Source organism: Emiliania huxleyi (genome assembly GCF_000372725.1).
Source record: "Emiliania huxleyi CCMP1516 unplaced genomic scaffold EMIHUscaffold_329, whole genome shotgun sequence".
NCBI classification, from domain to species: Eukaryota; Haptophyta; order Isochrysidales; family Noelaerhabdaceae; genus Emiliania; species Emiliania huxleyi.
In genome coordinates this window covers 91,011-107,303 of record NW_005199530.1, presented here as the reverse complement: position 1 = coordinate 107,303, position 16,293 = coordinate 91,011, and the positions used below count along the sequence as shown (strand labels likewise).

The following is a 16,293-nucleotide window of genomic DNA, read 5'->3' as shown; positions in this document are numbered from 1 at the left end:
CGGCGCGGCGACGCAGGCGCCGTTCTCGCAGTCCGTGCTTTGGGGCGTCGGCACGCTGGGCGGCTTCTCTCAGTGGGGCGAGACGCAGCCGCCTCTCGGGACGCAGACGCGGCTTGGCGAGGGGAGGCGGAGGGGGAGAGGGGCTAGCTTCGCGGCAGAGCGACGGGTCCGAGTCGCATCGCTGTAGGCTCGGCGGCGGCGGGGGAGGGGAGCCACATGGCAGGGGAGGGGAGCCACCCCTCGCAGGAGCGCGAAGGGAGGGGGCTTCCCCCCTCACAAACCCTCACCAACCCCCCCTCCCCCCCCACACACACGCACACGCCCGCTCCTGCCCGAGCCGCCCCTCCCTGCCCGCGGCAGGAGAGCTACGATTCTGGGGGCGGTGGCTCCCCTGCGGCAGGCGACGAGGCTGTAACGCAGTGGCAGCCGAACGAGCACGCGGCTGCCGGCCGCTCTGGAAGCAGCGCGGGAGCGAACCCGTCGCACCCAGACGCTGCGGCGGCCTCCCAGGGCGCGAGCGGGTCGATCATGCCGCCCGCGCGAGCGGAGTCGCAGCAGCAGACACCGTTCCATTTGCCTTCGAGCAGCGGGGCGGCGGAGGAGCGGGAGAGCTCCGACCAGACGCGATTGCAGTCTGGCGGCACGCAACTCGATTCGGACCGCGATGGCGCGCGAAACAGAGGAAAGGGACCTCCCACGCACCCTCCCAGAAGACCCTCTATCTCTACAGGCGACGACGTGGAGGCGGCGAGCGGCGCGAGCGCCGACCCGCTGCGTCTCGCGAATCTCGATGTGCTCGAAGTCGTGCGAGATTTCCTCCGATAATAAAATAATTCTGCGCCCCTCCACGTGACATGGATCCTTGCGTCACTGTGGGCCAGAGTGCCCCTGGGTGCTGCGCTGGGAGTGGCTGCCAAAATAAGAAGAATACACCGCGTGCTTCGGACTTCGGTGGCGGGGATGGCGCGAGAGATACGGCGAAAGGACTTGCCGGAGGACACGAGCCGGAGGGGAGGTGCAGGAGAGGTGGTGGATATGGCTTTGGACCTTTGCGAGATAGGTGGCGAGCGGAGCAAGAGCGGTGTAGGCGCGTCCACGCGGCGCAGCGGCTCTCCCGCGACCCCGGTCCCCGCGGCCCCTCTCGTAGCCGCAGCCGTAGAGCCGCAGCCCCAACTCTTGCCGCTCTTTCGTGTCGGGTTGTGACGAGGGGTGAGGGGACACGGATTGAAGATCCCTCACACCAAGATCGTGCAGGGCGGGGACACATGTCCCTAAATCCCATCTCGTGAGACTCAGAGCAGAGTTTGACCGTTTTATTATATTTATTTATGGCGTTTCTCTGCTACGCGCACCAACCACACGCTCACCACACTCCATACGGTGACACACGCCACCTACCTCATCAGCACTCCACTGACTGAGTTGACACACACATCAGAACATCACAAAGCATCCAACCGTACTGTGGATTCTAAAACCTTGGAGAGCACTTGGAGTGCAGTCATTAGCCCCTACATCCAGGGCCAGGGGGCTAGAAGCACACCCAGCGGGCCAGATGATCGGGATCGGGTTGCGGGCAAGAGAGCCCTAGCCCTGGGGGGTGCGCGTTCGCAGGGAAAGGGCCGCAAAGTAAACACGGGTCTCCGAGAGGGCTCCGTGTACCGGGTTTCCCCTTAACTGCAGAACGCCCCCTCTACTCGGAGCTAACACGGACACACAACGCCATACTCCTGCACACACGTACACGGTTACACCTCATGTGTGCTCGCTCGGTCTCCCTCCCAGAGGCCTAGACCTAGTCTTCCGCCCAACGGGGCGAGCTATCAGTTCGGTCCCGGCATGCGGTAGCCCCGTCTCGTCTTCCTCACTCCGGCTCCCGCCCTCAATCTCGTCCTCACCGCCGACGCAGTCGGCTAGCACCGAGCCGTCGCGCCGCCCTTGGAGTGAACCCGTCAGACAGCGTGGCACGCTGATCCAGACGGGCCCCGCCCCGGCACCTCCCAGCTGCTCGAGCTGACAGAGCTTGGCGTGTCCCGCAGCGGCTAGAGCGAAGCCGTCGTACGGGCGGCTCCGCACCGCTGGGCCGCTCCTGTGCGTCCGCCGACTCACCAGGTCGGTGCGCACCGCAAGAACCTCACCGAGCCACTCGCGCAGCCAATGCGCAATGGCGCCAGCGCGCCGGGAGTGCCGGCATCTCCCCGAGCTTCGAACCCTCCGCCCTGAACTTCACGTGCTGATGCGGCCCTAGACACCGCGCCGCCCCCGGCCGCTTAGCCCCCGCAGCAACACCAACAGCCGGACGGCCGCGGTGCACTTAGCCCCGAGACCACACCCTCCGTAGGAAACGGTAAACCGGGCCGAGCGTTTTTGATCCCTCGGTCTGTGGGCGCCCGCCCGCCGCCTCTGAGGGGGTCGGGCCCCCTAGTCTGAAAACAAAAACAAAGCTCGAAAACAGCCAAAATCAGCCTAGCTGCGAGAGAGGCACTGCGCGCCGCTGACCTCATGTGGGGATGTGTGCCGACACCAATACTGATCTAAAACCTGGAAACCCTTGTTCAAAGCCGACCCTAAACGCCATCCTTCCTGCTCTCACCTGATGCTGCTTCCCCGCGCCGCCTCCTTGTGGCCCCCTTGGGCGTATTTTTCTACTCCCAGAGTCCCAGTGGGGGGCCTGGGGCCCCGGCCCCCCCCTTGTTTTCTGTTTTCTGTTTTTCAAAACGCCCGCCCGCCCGCCACCCCGAGGCGGCTCGGCCCCCCACAGACCGAGAGATCAAAAACGCTCGGCCCCAATCGCCGAATCCGTTTTTTATGTCGCGGTCATGTATGGTGCCGCGGTGTGTGTCTCTCCTCAGTCTTTGACCTTTAGGTTTAGCGTGCTTTAGTGTCGCCATGGATGCCCCAACCCCATCACGCCGCGCCACGCAATGTATTGTGTCGTTATTCAAAGCCGCGGAGCACACGGCAGGCGCAGGGCACCATGAGACTGCATGCACGATGCAGCGCAAACACTGTGCATGTGCATATCAATATCGAATATGTGTTCACCGGCATGCAAGGGCAAAACAAATGAGTCAATGGTGTGTGCAAAAATCGCAGGTCGCGGCGCAGGACGACGCAGGACGCGTCACGCGAGGCCCTCGTCGCTCGAGTGCGTCTTGCCCGCCGCACTCTTCACGTCGATGGTCGCCTGAGAGCAGAGTGGCGGCCACGCATCTTTTCCGCCGCGGCACGGGTGGGTGTGGAGAGACGCGGGCGGGCCTGGGTGAGATACTCGCGCCACGGCGTGCTCAGCGCGGGGTCGACCGCCGCGATCTCGAACTTGCTCGTCAGCTCGACGTCCTCCGGAGCGCACGCCTCGCCGATGGACACCTTCGACACCAGCTGCGAGGTCGTCTCGAGCCAGTCGGCGAACGAGTCGAGCCGCTTGCGAGGCCCCTTGGCTACGATCGTGACCGTGTTCTCGGCGGGGACCAGCACGCTCCCCGTCAGGCCGCGCTTGACGCCGCCCTCCATCCACGCGCCTGGTGGTGATGGTGGTGCGCAGCGCCGGTGGCGTGAGCAGGTCGGTGCGCGGCGGCGGTGGCGTGAGGGATGGGTAGGATGGTGGCGCGAGTGGGCGGCAGCGGCGTGGGCGGCAGCGGTGTGAGCGTGCACCCTTGATGATCTGAGCCACCCGAACAGGGTCATCAGTCGAGAGGTCTATCATCGCGCACTCAGCCTCGCTGAGCACGACGGCGCGGGTCGAGGCGGTGCGACTCGGCGCGGCCGGCGCCACCGCCGCCGGCACGCGAAAGCCCGCGACGGCGACGCAGCAGGCGGCGAAGGACAGCGCTCTGATGATGAGAGCCATGTATGTGTGGTGTTGGCACGTTTTCTTTTTTGGGTCATGTTTCTTGCTTCGATCAAAGAGAGCTGAAAGGATGCTAGGTTGTTACATATATATTAAATGAACTCGGGGGCACAGGACGCGGTACAAACGGGGTACACCAAGAGGCACGGGCTGCCTGCACGGCGTTCACTCGAACGCCATGCACATGGCGCGGAGCAGCATCGGGTTGGTGTCGAACCCGAGCGGGTCCTCCTCCCAGTCCCGGTGCCCACCCTCCGCGTCATCCTGCTCATCGTGCGCGTCGAGCACCCTGCCGAGGCACAGGATCGTCCCCTTGGGAACGCCTGCCCCTCGCGCGCGTGGGAACTCTCCCTGCACCGCCATCACGAACTTCTCGCGCGCCCACTTGCCGCCACGGCGGCAGTGCTGGGGCGCGCGCTCGCGCAGCTCCTCGTAGAGCTCCTCGGCCCTCGCCACCTCCGCCGCCCAGCCCTCCGCTGACGCCTGAGCCGCCTTCTTCTCCCTGAGCGTCTTGAACACCGGCGGCGGCGCCGGCGATGGCGCCACCTCCGGCTAGGTTGTTACACCTTGTTTGTCCTTCATCGGGCTGGTAGAACAGCCTTGGCCTGCACAAAAAAAAGACAGCAAATCCGAGCAGACCAGGCACGCCCTTGCATGTCAGGAACACCCAATCTGTGTCTGTGCCCGGGCCTTTTGCCATGCCTCTTTGGAAGAACCTCTCGATGCCATCGCTCTGGGCTGGGCAGGTCAAGGCGAAGGAAGAGCGTCCTGGCATGGCCCGGACCAGCTCAGAGTTGAGCGCCTCGGCCACCGTTTCGAGCCGCTCGACCAGCGGCAGCGCCAAGCGGAGCGCGTGCGTCGCCATCAAAAAGAAACCGGCCGACTGGAATGCGCCCCCGGTGATCAGCGGGGCGGCATACAGCGACCTCGAGCGACTTGTTCGGCAGCTTCACGAGAGGGATCTGCCAGAGACTTCCGCCGTGGGGGGCGTATCTCGCAAGGCCTCTGGCGACTCGTCCACCTCGACCGACCTCTCCGGCTCTGACTCGAGCCTCTCCGCCAGCCTCGCCACCTCCTTTTCCGAGCGCCCCTCTCCGGGCCCCTTTGCTGCAGAGAGCGCAAACCAAAACTCTGGGCCGACGGTCATCATCTCGGTGACCGCCGGCGCGAGCCTGCCCGAGGCGAGGGCCGAGGTGGACTCGCTCCAGGAGCTGCTCCCTGGCCCCGTCTCAGTGCACGAGAACCCGGCGGCGGGCGACCTGTCCGCAGTCCTGCGCGGCGCGAGGCACCTGCACATGGCCAGCCACATGCGCAAGGGCTGCGCCACTTTCGTGCGCGGCGCGCGGCCCGAGGTTGTCACCTTCGAGCCAGTCGTGCTCGCCGCGCCGGCCTGCCTCGAGCGCGCCGTCCTCAACGCGTGCTACTCCGCCTCGCTCGCAAAGCTGCTGCACGCGCGCGGCGGCGCGCGCATCTTTTGCTGGCGGAGCCGCGTCGAGGACGAGGCGGCGCGCATATTCGGGGAGGCGGTCTGGCTCTCGCTTCTGCTCGGCCGCTCCGACCGCGACGCCTTCGAGGCCGGCCGCTTCGCCGTGACGGCCGACACCAAGCCGGTCGTGGCGCGCGACGGCGGGCCCGCCCGCTCGCAAAAGTTCACGCTGCGTGACCCGGACGAGTCCGAGGGCGGGGAGAGTTGCGAAGTGGTGAGCAGTGGGATCCGGCTGGTCGCCGCCGGGGTGCCCTGAGCTGTAGCCGTGCTGTAGCCGAGCTATAGCCGAGATGTAGCTGAGCGTGTCATGATTGCGGCGATAGGTGCCCGAGCTGTACGACAGCACCCGCTTCCCCTTCTGCCTCTCCCTCGAGCTCCCCGCCCTCGCCTCGCCCGACGAGGACTCCGACAGCCTCGCGCGCGCAAAGATGCACCTGCGAGGCTACCTGCGGCGCAAGTGCGGCCTCTCCTCCTTCCGCGACTCTGACCTCGAGATCGACCGGCTGACGGCGGTGTGGCGCATCGTCCTCTTCGAGCGGGACGGCTTCGAGATCACGCGCGCCAACGGCGAGGCGCTCGCGGACGAGCTGCGCGGCCGGTACGGCGCGACGCACGCAGAGATCGAGCTCAAGGAGATCCGGAGGGGGTCGGTGCTCCTCACGCTGGTCGGGGAGCCGTCCGCCTTCGAGCGAGCGGCGAGCGACGCGGAGCTGTTCTCCCTGGGCGGGATGGGCCTCAAGGAGCCCGTGCAGCTCCTCGCGCTGCGCGCGCAGGTGTACGCGACCAAGGCGGTGCACGCAGCGCTGCTCGGGCCGGGCTGCGAAGGCGGCGGCGGCGGGCAGGCGGAGGCGGACTCGTCGGCGCCGCGGGAGGAGACGGAGGCGCGCGTCGTCGTGGCGCCCCTCCCGCCCGGCCTCGCCGACCTCGGCTACACGGAGCAGATGGAGGCCACAGAGGCGGCGTTCAGCGCCTGGGTGTGGCGGGGGGAGGAGGGGTACCCCGAGGCGGTCGTCCCGCGGGCGACGGTCGCGTCGACGTCGTCCGAGCCCCGCGGCTCGGCCGAGGCCCGCGTCTCGACCGAACGCGAATTGGCGCTCGAGCGACGGCAGGAGCGCAGCATCAAGAGGGAGCACAGCGCCAAGGCCTCCCGACCGCCGTCCGGTGGGGAGCAGTCCCTTTACATCCAGCCGCACCGATTGCCGGCGCCGGGCGAGGCGCTCGCGGAGTCACCGGCGACGGCGCCGCCGCCGTCCAAGGAGAAGGGACTTGCGTAGCGAGACGAGCTGAGATGATACCATACGTACTGACTGTGACTATGCACAGAGCATCTCCCATCGTCCCATGCAGTCTGGAGAGTTTGACCTCCGCCCTGACTACGTCTATCGGCTATCGCGCTTACCGGGCTCAGGCCGCGGGGGCGCTCACTATTTGTCTATCGCGCACAGTTGCTCTACGTGAGGGTGCCCGCTTTTCTTCGTTTGCATGTCTATTATACACAGTCACACCTGAGAGAGAGAGACCACATGCACCTCGGCTCGCTCCCGCGGGAGAGTCTTTACGTCAGATTCACAGTACTCAGAGAGATACGGCTCCTAGAGAGTAGAGCTAGAGCAACACAGGATCAGGAAGGTTCTAGAGGTACAGCTTTGAGAGGCTGTATAGAGGGGAGACTGACTGGAATCTGGAAAAGGTGGGAGCAGATATGCGGCTCTCATAGCGCAGGGGTCCCCGTGGGGTGGGCGAGACGAGGGTCAGGCTGGGCGAAGCCGAAGACGGACTTGCCGTGAGCGCTCACACCGCCGGGTTGCGATGGAGGTATGGTAGGTTGGAGGCGTCAACGCCGCGCCTCGCGCTCAGTGGGGCCTGCGCGTTCTCCTTGACCGTCACTAGCCGGAGAGGTGGCAGCGCCTATATCTCACAAGTACAAGTACAAGTGCAGGCTAGAGCCCCCCCCCCCCGTCCCCATGGGGACCGAGTGCTCGCACCTGCTGAGTCACGTCGCGTAGGGGTCGCGCGGACAGTGTGTCCTTAGCAGCGCCAGCGGTGTCCTTAGTTCTCCTGCTCCTGACAAGGGACAGCGACAGGCTCGCAGTTGGTCCTGGGTCCTGGCTCAGCGCACGCCCACTTCTTTCGTGCCCAGTGTTGTGCGAGGGAGTTTTCTTGTAAGATTCTTTCTCGCCTCGAGAAGGGCGACTACCGGTTCGCGCGGGAGAAGAATTGCGACCTGCGTTTGCTCGACTTCGAGACGTTCGGCGGCTTCGGGGACGGCGTCCGCAAAATTCTTCGGCAGGCGGCGGACCAGCTGAGTAACAAACTTTCGCACGCTCAGCACCTCGATGAGGTCACATGGACCACCAAGAACTGGCACGGGCTGCAGATGCAGCGCTTGTCTGTCGTCCTCCACACCGCCGTGGCGTGGCAGACGGTGAACGAGCTAGCGTGCGGGGACAGCGGCATTGTGCACGGTGCTAAGTGCATTGCCGTTCTTAACGGAGTCGCTTAGGCGGCTCCGGTGGTGTGCCGGTGATAGTACTAGCACGCGCCAGTTCGCACCTGTGTCGAGCCTGTGTGCTGTGAGAGAGAGTTCTTTCGTTTAAATTCTTTCTCGCCTCTGTACAGTGTAGCTCTGTGTCTGGCTGGTCTTTTTGCGCTCGCCTCGGCACGCTGCGATTTGGGTGTGTGGTGACAGGCCGGCCCAGAGGACGCACACCACCTCCGCCGCAGCTCGTCGAGAGAGGTCGGCCATGGCCGCCCTCGTGCTCGCCGGCATGACGAGCTCTGGAAGCCTCGTGGCGCATGGCCTCCTCGATCGCTCGGTTTTCGCTGTGCGGCGCCTGACCGCCCTCGACTACTCGCCGCTGGTTAGCCTTGGCGGGCTCCGGCCAGGGCGAGATGTTGAGATCAAGCGTGTCGGGGCCTGGCGTGGCAGCGGTGCCTTCGCACGGCGGCGGCTGCGCCGCGGAGAGCTTGTGGGATGGTACACGGGAGACCTGCTCCCGACGGAGGAGTTTGTGCAGCGCAGAGCGGCGGGCGACACGAGCGGCGACTACGCCATCGCGCTGTGCGAGAGCCACATTACAGACGCCGAGGACGCATCGCGCTCTTCGTGGCTTCGCTACATCAATCACTCCTGGAGGCGCGCGAATACCGCTTCCTTCTACGTGCCTCCGCGCAGTGGGCTCTCACCGGAACACGGCGCGACCATGTTCTGCACCAGCCGCGAGGTGAAGCCGGGCGAGGAGCTCCTGGTCGACTACGGGCGCGACTACTGGCTCGCTCGCTTCCCGCTGGGACCTCTGGACCCGAGGTGGTGGCGAGTAGAGTGTAGTTGATGCAGAAACACAAGGGTGAGTGGGGATGATCCACCACGCGCCCGCCGCTCATTCGCAGTAGTACATGTATGTGGCTCTTCTCACCTTTCATTTGCATTTCGTAAAGAAAGAAATAAAAATTTGGAGGGATAGCAGTGGCCCCAGTGGCCATTCCGTCCCTCGCGCGTTGCCACACACACACAAAAGAAATAAAACTCATACCCAAGGGAGGGATGGGAGGACGGCACGCCGCCACCACACAGGGATTTTAAGGAGAGGAGTGTGGTGCTAGCCGTCGCGCCCACCCTCGGGCGTCTACCACTTCCTATCTCTCTTCGCAGTTTCTCAACCAATTCTTCGGAGATAGCCGCGCAGCGGCTATGTAGGTTATCCAACAACGTGAGGAGAGGGGAACAGCAAGCATATCACGTAAACGCCGAAAGCGCGTCGCCGTCGGCTCGCAGCTTCTCGGGCTGCTTGCTCAACCCCATCGTCCGAGTCGTGCGCAATCTCGCGTGATGACATCTCGCCCTGATCCCACGCCAGTGGGGCAGGCGCATCATATCGTCGGCGATGGGCCTTTCGAGCCGACGTTCCGCCGCACCCAGACGTTCCGTCACAATGCCGCCGCATGCCGCCGCAATGTCGATTGCAATGCAGGCAGCGCAGGAACCGTGCTGGTGCGGCATGGAAGAGGCCGGCCCACATGGGCAGACCTCCACTGGGGCCACGTGCAAGACAGTATGCAACGTGACGCCCAGAGAGACAGCTCCCCAACCCGCCGCCGCCAAGGCATTGGGCCTCAGCTGGAGCTGTCCGAGGACGGATGACCGAGTCCTCCAGAGGCAAGCCAGAGGCATGCCAATAGCAAGCCAAAGGTAAGCTGCTGGCGTCCACAGTTGGCGACCTCAGTGTCGACCACAAGGGGCGAGATCACGACGTGGCGTCCCGACACAAGGGTGCCGACCGGGCGAGAACGCCAGGCGAGCCCCACAGTGGCGTCCATGGCGTGAGGCCAAGGCCGCGCCATGGCGTCCACACAGTCGGACGTCCACAATGTGTGACGACCCCATCGTGGCGAACACAAAGAGGCGACCGCTGTGGCGACCAGCGGTACGCCAAAGGGTGCTAGAGGCGTGTCTGGGTAAGCCGAGGCTTGACAGCCACCATCGAGGCCTTGTGGCCACCTGTGAGGCTTGTGAGCCATCTCGAGCGAGCCTACATGGGCGGTGGGCGCGAGGAGGTAATGGACCTCTGACGCATCACAGAGCTCGAGATGACAAGCGTGGCGGAGCTGAGCAGCAGAGCCTGTACAGGCGCCCGCCCTGTCAGCCCGCCCTGCCCTCGCCCCGCCCCCCCCGCCCGCCCGCCGGTGGCGGGCCCGTCCTGGCTGTTCCCTTGCAGGAATTGGCACTGGACGAGAGCTGGGGCGGCGTGAACGTGACATACCTGAGCTGGGCCGGCGTGAACCTAACAAGGTGCACCCAGTTACCGCTGAGCCGCGAGGCGAAGGCAACATGTTTTGGGGTGGGGGCAGGGTCGACCGGGCTCCCCACACCAGACATGGGTACCAAGGTGCACCGCATCCCCTGCTGCTCCGACATTTGTCGAGCTCAACGTCTCTACCTGTGGCGCGGACCGACGCAACTGCGGAGGTGTTAATCGCTGTCGCCAAACAGCCAGGCGGAGGGCAACCTCGTCAGGAGGCTAGAGATCTCCCTTCCACCGAAGGGAGGATCGCCCTGCCACAGCTTGCGAGACGTTCAATTTGAGCATTCGGGCCACATGCGATGGGATCGATGTGCGATTGGAGCAGCAACTACACGCCCGGGGCAGCTACGGCCGCCACCTCCTACCGGGCGGCGACCCCAATTTGTCGATGGGCCTTTATGAGACAACCTGGGACTCCACTCCGGCAGCCGGCGCGATGGGCCTGTTTGAGCGCCGACGCCGGGGTCGTGTGGCGATGTGCCTCGGGAGCTCCAGACGCAGCTCTCGGGGCACGCCAACCCAGGAGATTTAAAGGACCAATCAACAAATACAACCAACGATCAGCTGGAGAACTCGGACGCGATGGATAATCGGAGATAGCCGCGCAGCGGCTATGTAGGTTATCCAACAACGTGAGGAGAGGGGAACAGCAAGCATATCACGTAAACGCCGAAAGCGCGTCGCCGTCGGCTCGCAGCTTCTCGGGCTGCTTGCTCAACCCCATCGTCCGAGTCGTGCGCAATCTCGCGTGACCCACCCTCCTCTTCCCTTGCACGCGAGTGTTCTCTGATTGTATGTGTGGACAGGGAGTGTCCTGTCCTCGGGCCTGTTTGAGCGCCGACGCCGGGGTCGTGTGGCGATGTGCCTCGGGAGCTCCAGACGCAGCTCTCGGGGCACGCCAACCCAGGAGATTTAAAGGACCAATCAACAAATACAACCAACGATCAGCTGGAGAACTCGGACGCGATGGATAACGCAGCGTCCAGCGACCTTCATGCCACCTCTCGTTCTTCCCACTCTCGTCCTCGTTCTCTCTCGTACTCCTGCTGTTTCACCCTCTGACTCATCGCTCTCCTCGGCCTCATTCTGAGACGCCGCTGCCGTCTGCCTTGCTCTCGCTGCTTCTCTCGCCTCTCTGCGTAACTCCGCCCTCCTCGCGGCATAATTTGGCCCCTGGAGTTTATCGAGCTCCCCTCGCGCAAGGACCACATTTCTGACTCCCACTCCGATCATTTGCCTCCAAGTCATGTCGTTGCTCAGGTCCACTCTCTCTTCGAACACTTGTGCCTTCACGGATGCGTGTCGGCGCTGGGGTCCCCTTCGGGTGCATCGTGACAGCTGACGACGGGATTACCACTGGTGTTTCGTCCTCCTCGGAGTCGTCTTCCCCGGCTTCCTCTCGTTCGGCTCTACGTTCATTAACGTTCATCGTGGCTCACCCTCCATGCCGTGAACAGGCGCCCTATCCATCCTATGTTCTTCTCTCGCACGACACTGGGTCTGGGCACGGGACTGGGACAACAACTGTAACACTCTCTCTCTCGAGGTTCTCGAGGTGGATATCCTTTGGCCGCGTTGGGTAGCGAGGATTGGTGTGACGCGATCCACGCAGGCGTGTTTTCTGGCGGCCGACCGTCAGTGCACGGAGTTGCCCCTTCTCCGACTGCCCCGGCTAGTTCCCGAGTTTCGCGGGAGTGACCCCATGCGTCAAACCCGAGACCTAGCGCGGGTGGGTTGGAGGGAGCTCGCCACTCTCTCGGGACTGGCGCGCACTGGCACTAACACAGGTGCACCACGGGTAAAATTCGTCTCTCTCCTCTGCCCGTGCCTTGGTCTTGTCGTTGTTTCGCACCCATGTCTGTATGGCGATCGAGGCTGCCTTCCCCACTACCTGTAGTTCACTCGTCACCTCTCCTGCAAGCTCCCCTCTCTTTCTTTCGGGTATGGAGTCCGTCAGTGCTGGCAGCGTGCAGGCAATCACGGGCGCTATTTTGTCGTACTCCTCTTTTCGGCGAGCGCTCCGAATCTAGACCCCAATGCCTTTACCAAGTAAACGAATCGGCCCTTTCAAGTGCTCAAGTGCTCAAGTACTCGAGTAAACGCGCGACGCGCGAATTCTTCTCCCAGCCTGCCTGGCCCCATGTCGGACCAGAAGCCTTTGCGCTTTGGCCTCAAGCGACGCCAGCTGCGCACGCTCGCCCAGCGACAGCGAGACGCCGTCCGCCCGCGCCAGCCGTCGATCGCCACGGCGAACGGCGCGCTGTCGCATTCTTGGGAGGACGATGAGACACCCGACCGCGAGGAGGCAGCCGCGCGCGCAATGCTTCAGAGGTTGGAAGCGCGGCTGCGCGAATCCAGCTCGTCCACGAGCAAGCTCGCCTCGCCCTCCAACGGCGGCGGCACTAATGGGCGTCTCGCAGCCGCTGCGCCGCGCCGCGGAGAGTGCCTGCGGCTGACGCTGCTGCCGACGCATCTGCTCATCGAGGATGTCGACCTCGCGCTGCCGTACTCCGCGGAGACGAACCGCTTCCTGCGCTGCGTCGAGGCCGGTCGACTGCCGCTGCTGCAGCTGCGCTCGAACCCCGCCCTCTGGGCTCTCTGCGAGAAGCGCTTCATCGAGGGCTGCCTGCCGGTCGAAGTTTCGGACCGGCGGTCGCCAGAGGCAGAGGCGGAGGCTGCGGCGAGACGCGCCACCGGGGGAGGGGAGAGCGGCACGACGCTGGCGTGCCTCGTGCCGGATCGCGAGACCCTCCTCCAGGAGCTCGCGCTCCGCTCGGAATCCGCGGCGGCGGCGGGCGCGCCGTGGTCAGACGAGCTGCTGCTCGAGACCGAGGCGGCGCTGCTGCTCGCGACGGCGCCGCCTCCGTGTCTGCGTGCTGCCGAGGCGGGGCCCGCAGCCGCGGCGCCCCTCGGCGTCATCGGCCGGCTCGCCAACGCGCTCCAGTTCGACCGCCTCAAGCTGCACGCCTACCCGTGCCGCTTCCCGCCGACGGCAGCGGCGCCTCGAGCTCGCGCGGGCCCTTCCGCCGCGCCGCCATCGCCGGGTGCGGCCGCGCCGCCGGCAGCAGACGCGGCGGCGGAGAGCGGCGGCGGCTCCTTTGCGCCGCTGCGCCTCGCGGCCGCGCGCTTCGGCCCCGCCTCGTACCGCCCGCCCGCCCAACAGCCCCGCACGCCAAAGCCGCCGAAGCGGCCTCCGAAGCTGGAGCCTCCGGGCCGCGCGCCTTCGCCCGCGACGCCGGGGGGGACGGTTCCGGGGCTCACCCCGGGCATCAAACTCGCCGACGAGAGGTGGGACCTCGGGCCGATCGCTCCGACCGGGCCCATCAAGTCCTCTGCCCCGTCGCCCACGCCGAGCGGTCCGACCGGCGGCGGGAGAGGTGCGCCTGCCTCAGGTGCGCCTGGGCCGAGGCAGGCGGGGTCACCCTCGCCGACAGCGGAGGAGGACCGCGGCGGCGCGAGCTCGCGGATGAACGCGAACGTCTGCTTCCCCCTCCTCTCTCGCCTGAGCGCCATCCAGGCGCAGCAGAACCACCGCGTCGCCGAGAGTCTGCCGCAGGCGACCGAGACGCTCAACCGGCTCATCCTGGAGAGAAGGAGCGAGCACTCCAAGCGCGCGCAGACGCTCAACCACGTCGCGCGCAAAGTCGAAACGGAGCGCACACGCACGCGCCGTCGGCCCCGGCCCACGCCTCCAACCATCCCCTGCCCCCTTCCCTCTCCCCCCCCCTCCTCCCTCTTTTCTCACTCCTCCTCCTCCTCGCCGCAGATGGCGGGGGGACCGCTGCGGCCGGAGGCGCTCCATTCTCGAGACGGAGGCAAGTCCACCACACGCCCACCACACGCCCACCCCTGGCGCCACGCAGGCGCTCTTCGTCAAGACGGCAGCAGACCAGGCGAGGAGGCGTGCGGCGGAGGCGGCGACGCCCCTCTCCGCCTCGCAAGTGATGCAGGCGGCGCCGCCGGCGATCAAGCGGCAGCGGAGCGGCAAGGCCAAGGAGGAGCCGCTCAGCTACACGGAGGAGCTCGCCGTCCGCTGCACCGAGGGCCCAAAACAGAGGGGCGCCCGGATAATGGGGAAATCCTTCCTTTTTTCTTAAAGGGGGGAAAAACCCCCGGGCCCCCCTTTTTTCCCCTTTTAAAAAAGCCCGGCCCCCCCTTTCCCCCCCCCCCCCCCCTTTCCCCCCAAAACAGGTTCGAGGCGGAGGTGACGGTGACGGATCGTGGCGGAGCAGTCACCCGCGCGGCGCCCCCCCCCCCCCCCCCCTCTCTGCGCGGCGGTGGGTTTCGGCGGTGGGCGGCGCCTCGTCATCCCGCACCGCCCACCCGCTCTAGGCACATCTCTTCCTGCGAGGCTTCGCCGACGCGAGCGTGTTTTACCGAGAGTGGGAGGCGATGAAGCGAAAGGACGCCTCGGGCTCGGTCGCGATCACGCCGCCCCCCGTCCGCGCGCCCAGCCTCGGGAAGCGGCAAAACTCGAGCTCGGCGCCGTACGCCACCGCCACTGCCGCTCGCAGCGTCAACGGCCGCGCCGGCCCGAAAGCCGCGCGCGGCGGCGGCGGCGGAGGCGGAGGCGGAGGCGGAGGCGGAGGCGGAGGCGGCGGTGGGTGCGGCGGCGGCGGGTGCGGCGGCGGCGGCGGGTGCGGCGGAGGGGGAGTGGGCGGGTGCGGCGGAGGGATGGGTGCGAGCGGGATGGGCTGCGGCGGAGCAGTCGGCGGCTACAGCTGCAGCGGGATGGCCTCGCCCTCGATCGAGACTGGCGACGCTTTCGGCTCGTCTGGGTTTGGCCTTCCCCCGCTGGTGGCGCAGCACGGCGCGAGCAGCGGCGCAGGCCGGCAGCCTCTCGGGCAGTGTCCTAACGGCGCGCCTCTTGTCTGCAGGAGGCCACGAGCTAGGCGGGGTCGGGGCGCACCAGCCGCCGCTCGGGCGCCAGTTGGACGAGCGGCACCGCCAGCAGCAGCAGCAGCAGCAGCAGCAGCAGCAGCAGCAGCAGCAGCAGCAGCAGCAGCAGCAGCAGCAGCAGCAGCAGCTCCGGAAGCACAAGGAGGCCGTGGCGGTCCAGCAGCCGATGTGCTCGGGCATGCGCCTTGGGCAGACTGGCGCGCCGCTCGCCGCTCTCTCCTTGACCACTTTAGGGCCGTTGAGTGAGGTTTGGGGTGAGAGTAGGCGACTCGCCAGGCCACCCGCTTGTGCAGCCACTCCCGGGCCAGCGGCACGGGCAGAAGCGGCTATGGGGCTGACGAAGCTGCTCGAGCGCACGCCGTACGAGGACGTACACCACCCACTCAGTGCTCTCACTGGAGACCGTTCAGTGTGACGCCGTTTCGCGTTCGGTGGCGGCGGAGGGTGGCAGGTGGGGGTCGAGAGACGAGAGTCGAGAGACACTGTGCACACTCTCCAGACCACGCTCCGCCGGCTCTCTCCGCACGCCACTTCGGTCTTCGCGCAGCGTCGGGAGAATGCGTGTGTGCGTTGGTACGTCGCATACGACAACAAACACAACACCCTATGCTGCCTCTATGCTGCACGACACAGTTATCAGGGGGGGACGAGCCGGGGGTGTCCGCTGTCCCCGCTCGACGCGCGCGACCGAGGACCGTGACGACCCGCGCGCACACACGTGTGTGGAGTGGCGGCGCGCGGCGGCGTGCGTGCCGCTCGTTTAGCTGACCTTTGTCGCGCCCGGCCAGTGTGTCATGGCCACCGCGTCCCGGCTTCTCCCTTCTCCCCCTCCATCTAGTACCGCTGTCACGCCGCGGCCTGTCTGCCCATGGCGTCGCTACTCGTCGTTTCGTCCGCGCACCAGCGGGGCACCTGCGAGGGTGTGTGGCGGGCGAGTGTGTGGCTCGTACGGGCGTACCGCCCGCGGTGCAGCGCCTCGCACCTCGAGAGCAATCTCCTTCTCCACGTCCGCCCCCGGACCGACGGCACGAACCTCGTACCTGCGGAGCCGCGCATTCCCTTCTATTCTCTTGAACCTCGTACCGGCGGGGAAGAGGTGCAGGGAAGAGGTGCGCCGTCGCCCCGGGGGCGGACGTGGAGAAGGAGATTGCTCTCGAGGGGCGAGGCGCGGCACCGCGGGCGGGTCGGTCGGTTGAGGCAAAAACTTCGCCGGGCAAAAAATATTGGAGGTGGTCTGGGGGGGGGGGGGGTGAAAC

At 66.0% G+C, this 16,293-nt stretch overlaps 4 protein-coding genes across 4 annotated transcripts in view; 3 read left to right on the top strand and 1 right to left on the bottom strand.

Annotated features, from left to right (window-relative positions):
- The first annotated feature begins 4,495 nt into the window (after positions 1–4,495).
- EMIHUDRAFT_368802 (hypothetical protein) lies at positions 4,496–6,833 on the top strand. The gene is made up of 2 exons (XM_005773730.1): positions 4,496–5,583; positions 5,660–6,833. The coding sequence occupies exon 2, from the start codon at positions 5,765–5,767 to the stop codon at positions 6,608–6,610; it is 846 nt and encodes a 281-aa protein (XP_005773787.1). The 5' UTR covers positions 4,496–5,583; positions 5,660–5,764; the 3' UTR covers positions 6,611–6,833.
- Positions 6,834–8,080: 1,247 nt separating this feature from the next.
- Positions 8,081–8,668, top strand: EMIHUDRAFT_117241 (hypothetical protein; the record flags this gene model as incomplete). The annotated part of the gene is made up of 1 exon (XM_005773729.1): positions 8,081–8,668. One exon carries the CDS (start codon positions 8,081–8,083, stop codon positions 8,666–8,668), a length of 588 nt encoding a protein of 195 aa, XP_005773786.1.
- Positions 8,669–12,278: 3,610 nt separating this feature from the next.
- EMIHUDRAFT_241329 (hypothetical protein) lies at positions 12,279–14,235 on the top strand (the record flags this gene model as incomplete). Its single annotated transcript, XM_005773728.1, has 4 exons — positions 12,279–12,869; positions 12,966–13,111; positions 13,547–13,769; positions 14,002–14,235. 4 exons carry the CDS (start codon positions 12,279–12,281, stop codon positions 14,233–14,235), a joined length of 1,194 nt encoding a protein of 397 aa, XP_005773785.1.
- A 1,648-nt stretch (positions 14,236–15,883) lies between these two features.
- Positions 15,884–16,293, bottom strand: part of EMIHUDRAFT_241328 (hypothetical protein) — a gene marked incomplete at both ends in the record, with an annotated part of 1,201 nt that continues 791 nt past the window's right edge. The window contains 2 exons of the mRNA XM_005773727.1: positions 15,884–15,895; positions 16,020–16,077. Coding sequence (XP_005773784.1) covers positions 15,884–15,895; positions 16,020–16,077 — 70 coding nt within the window. The remainder of the gene's footprint in view (positions 15,896–16,019; positions 16,078–16,293) is intronic.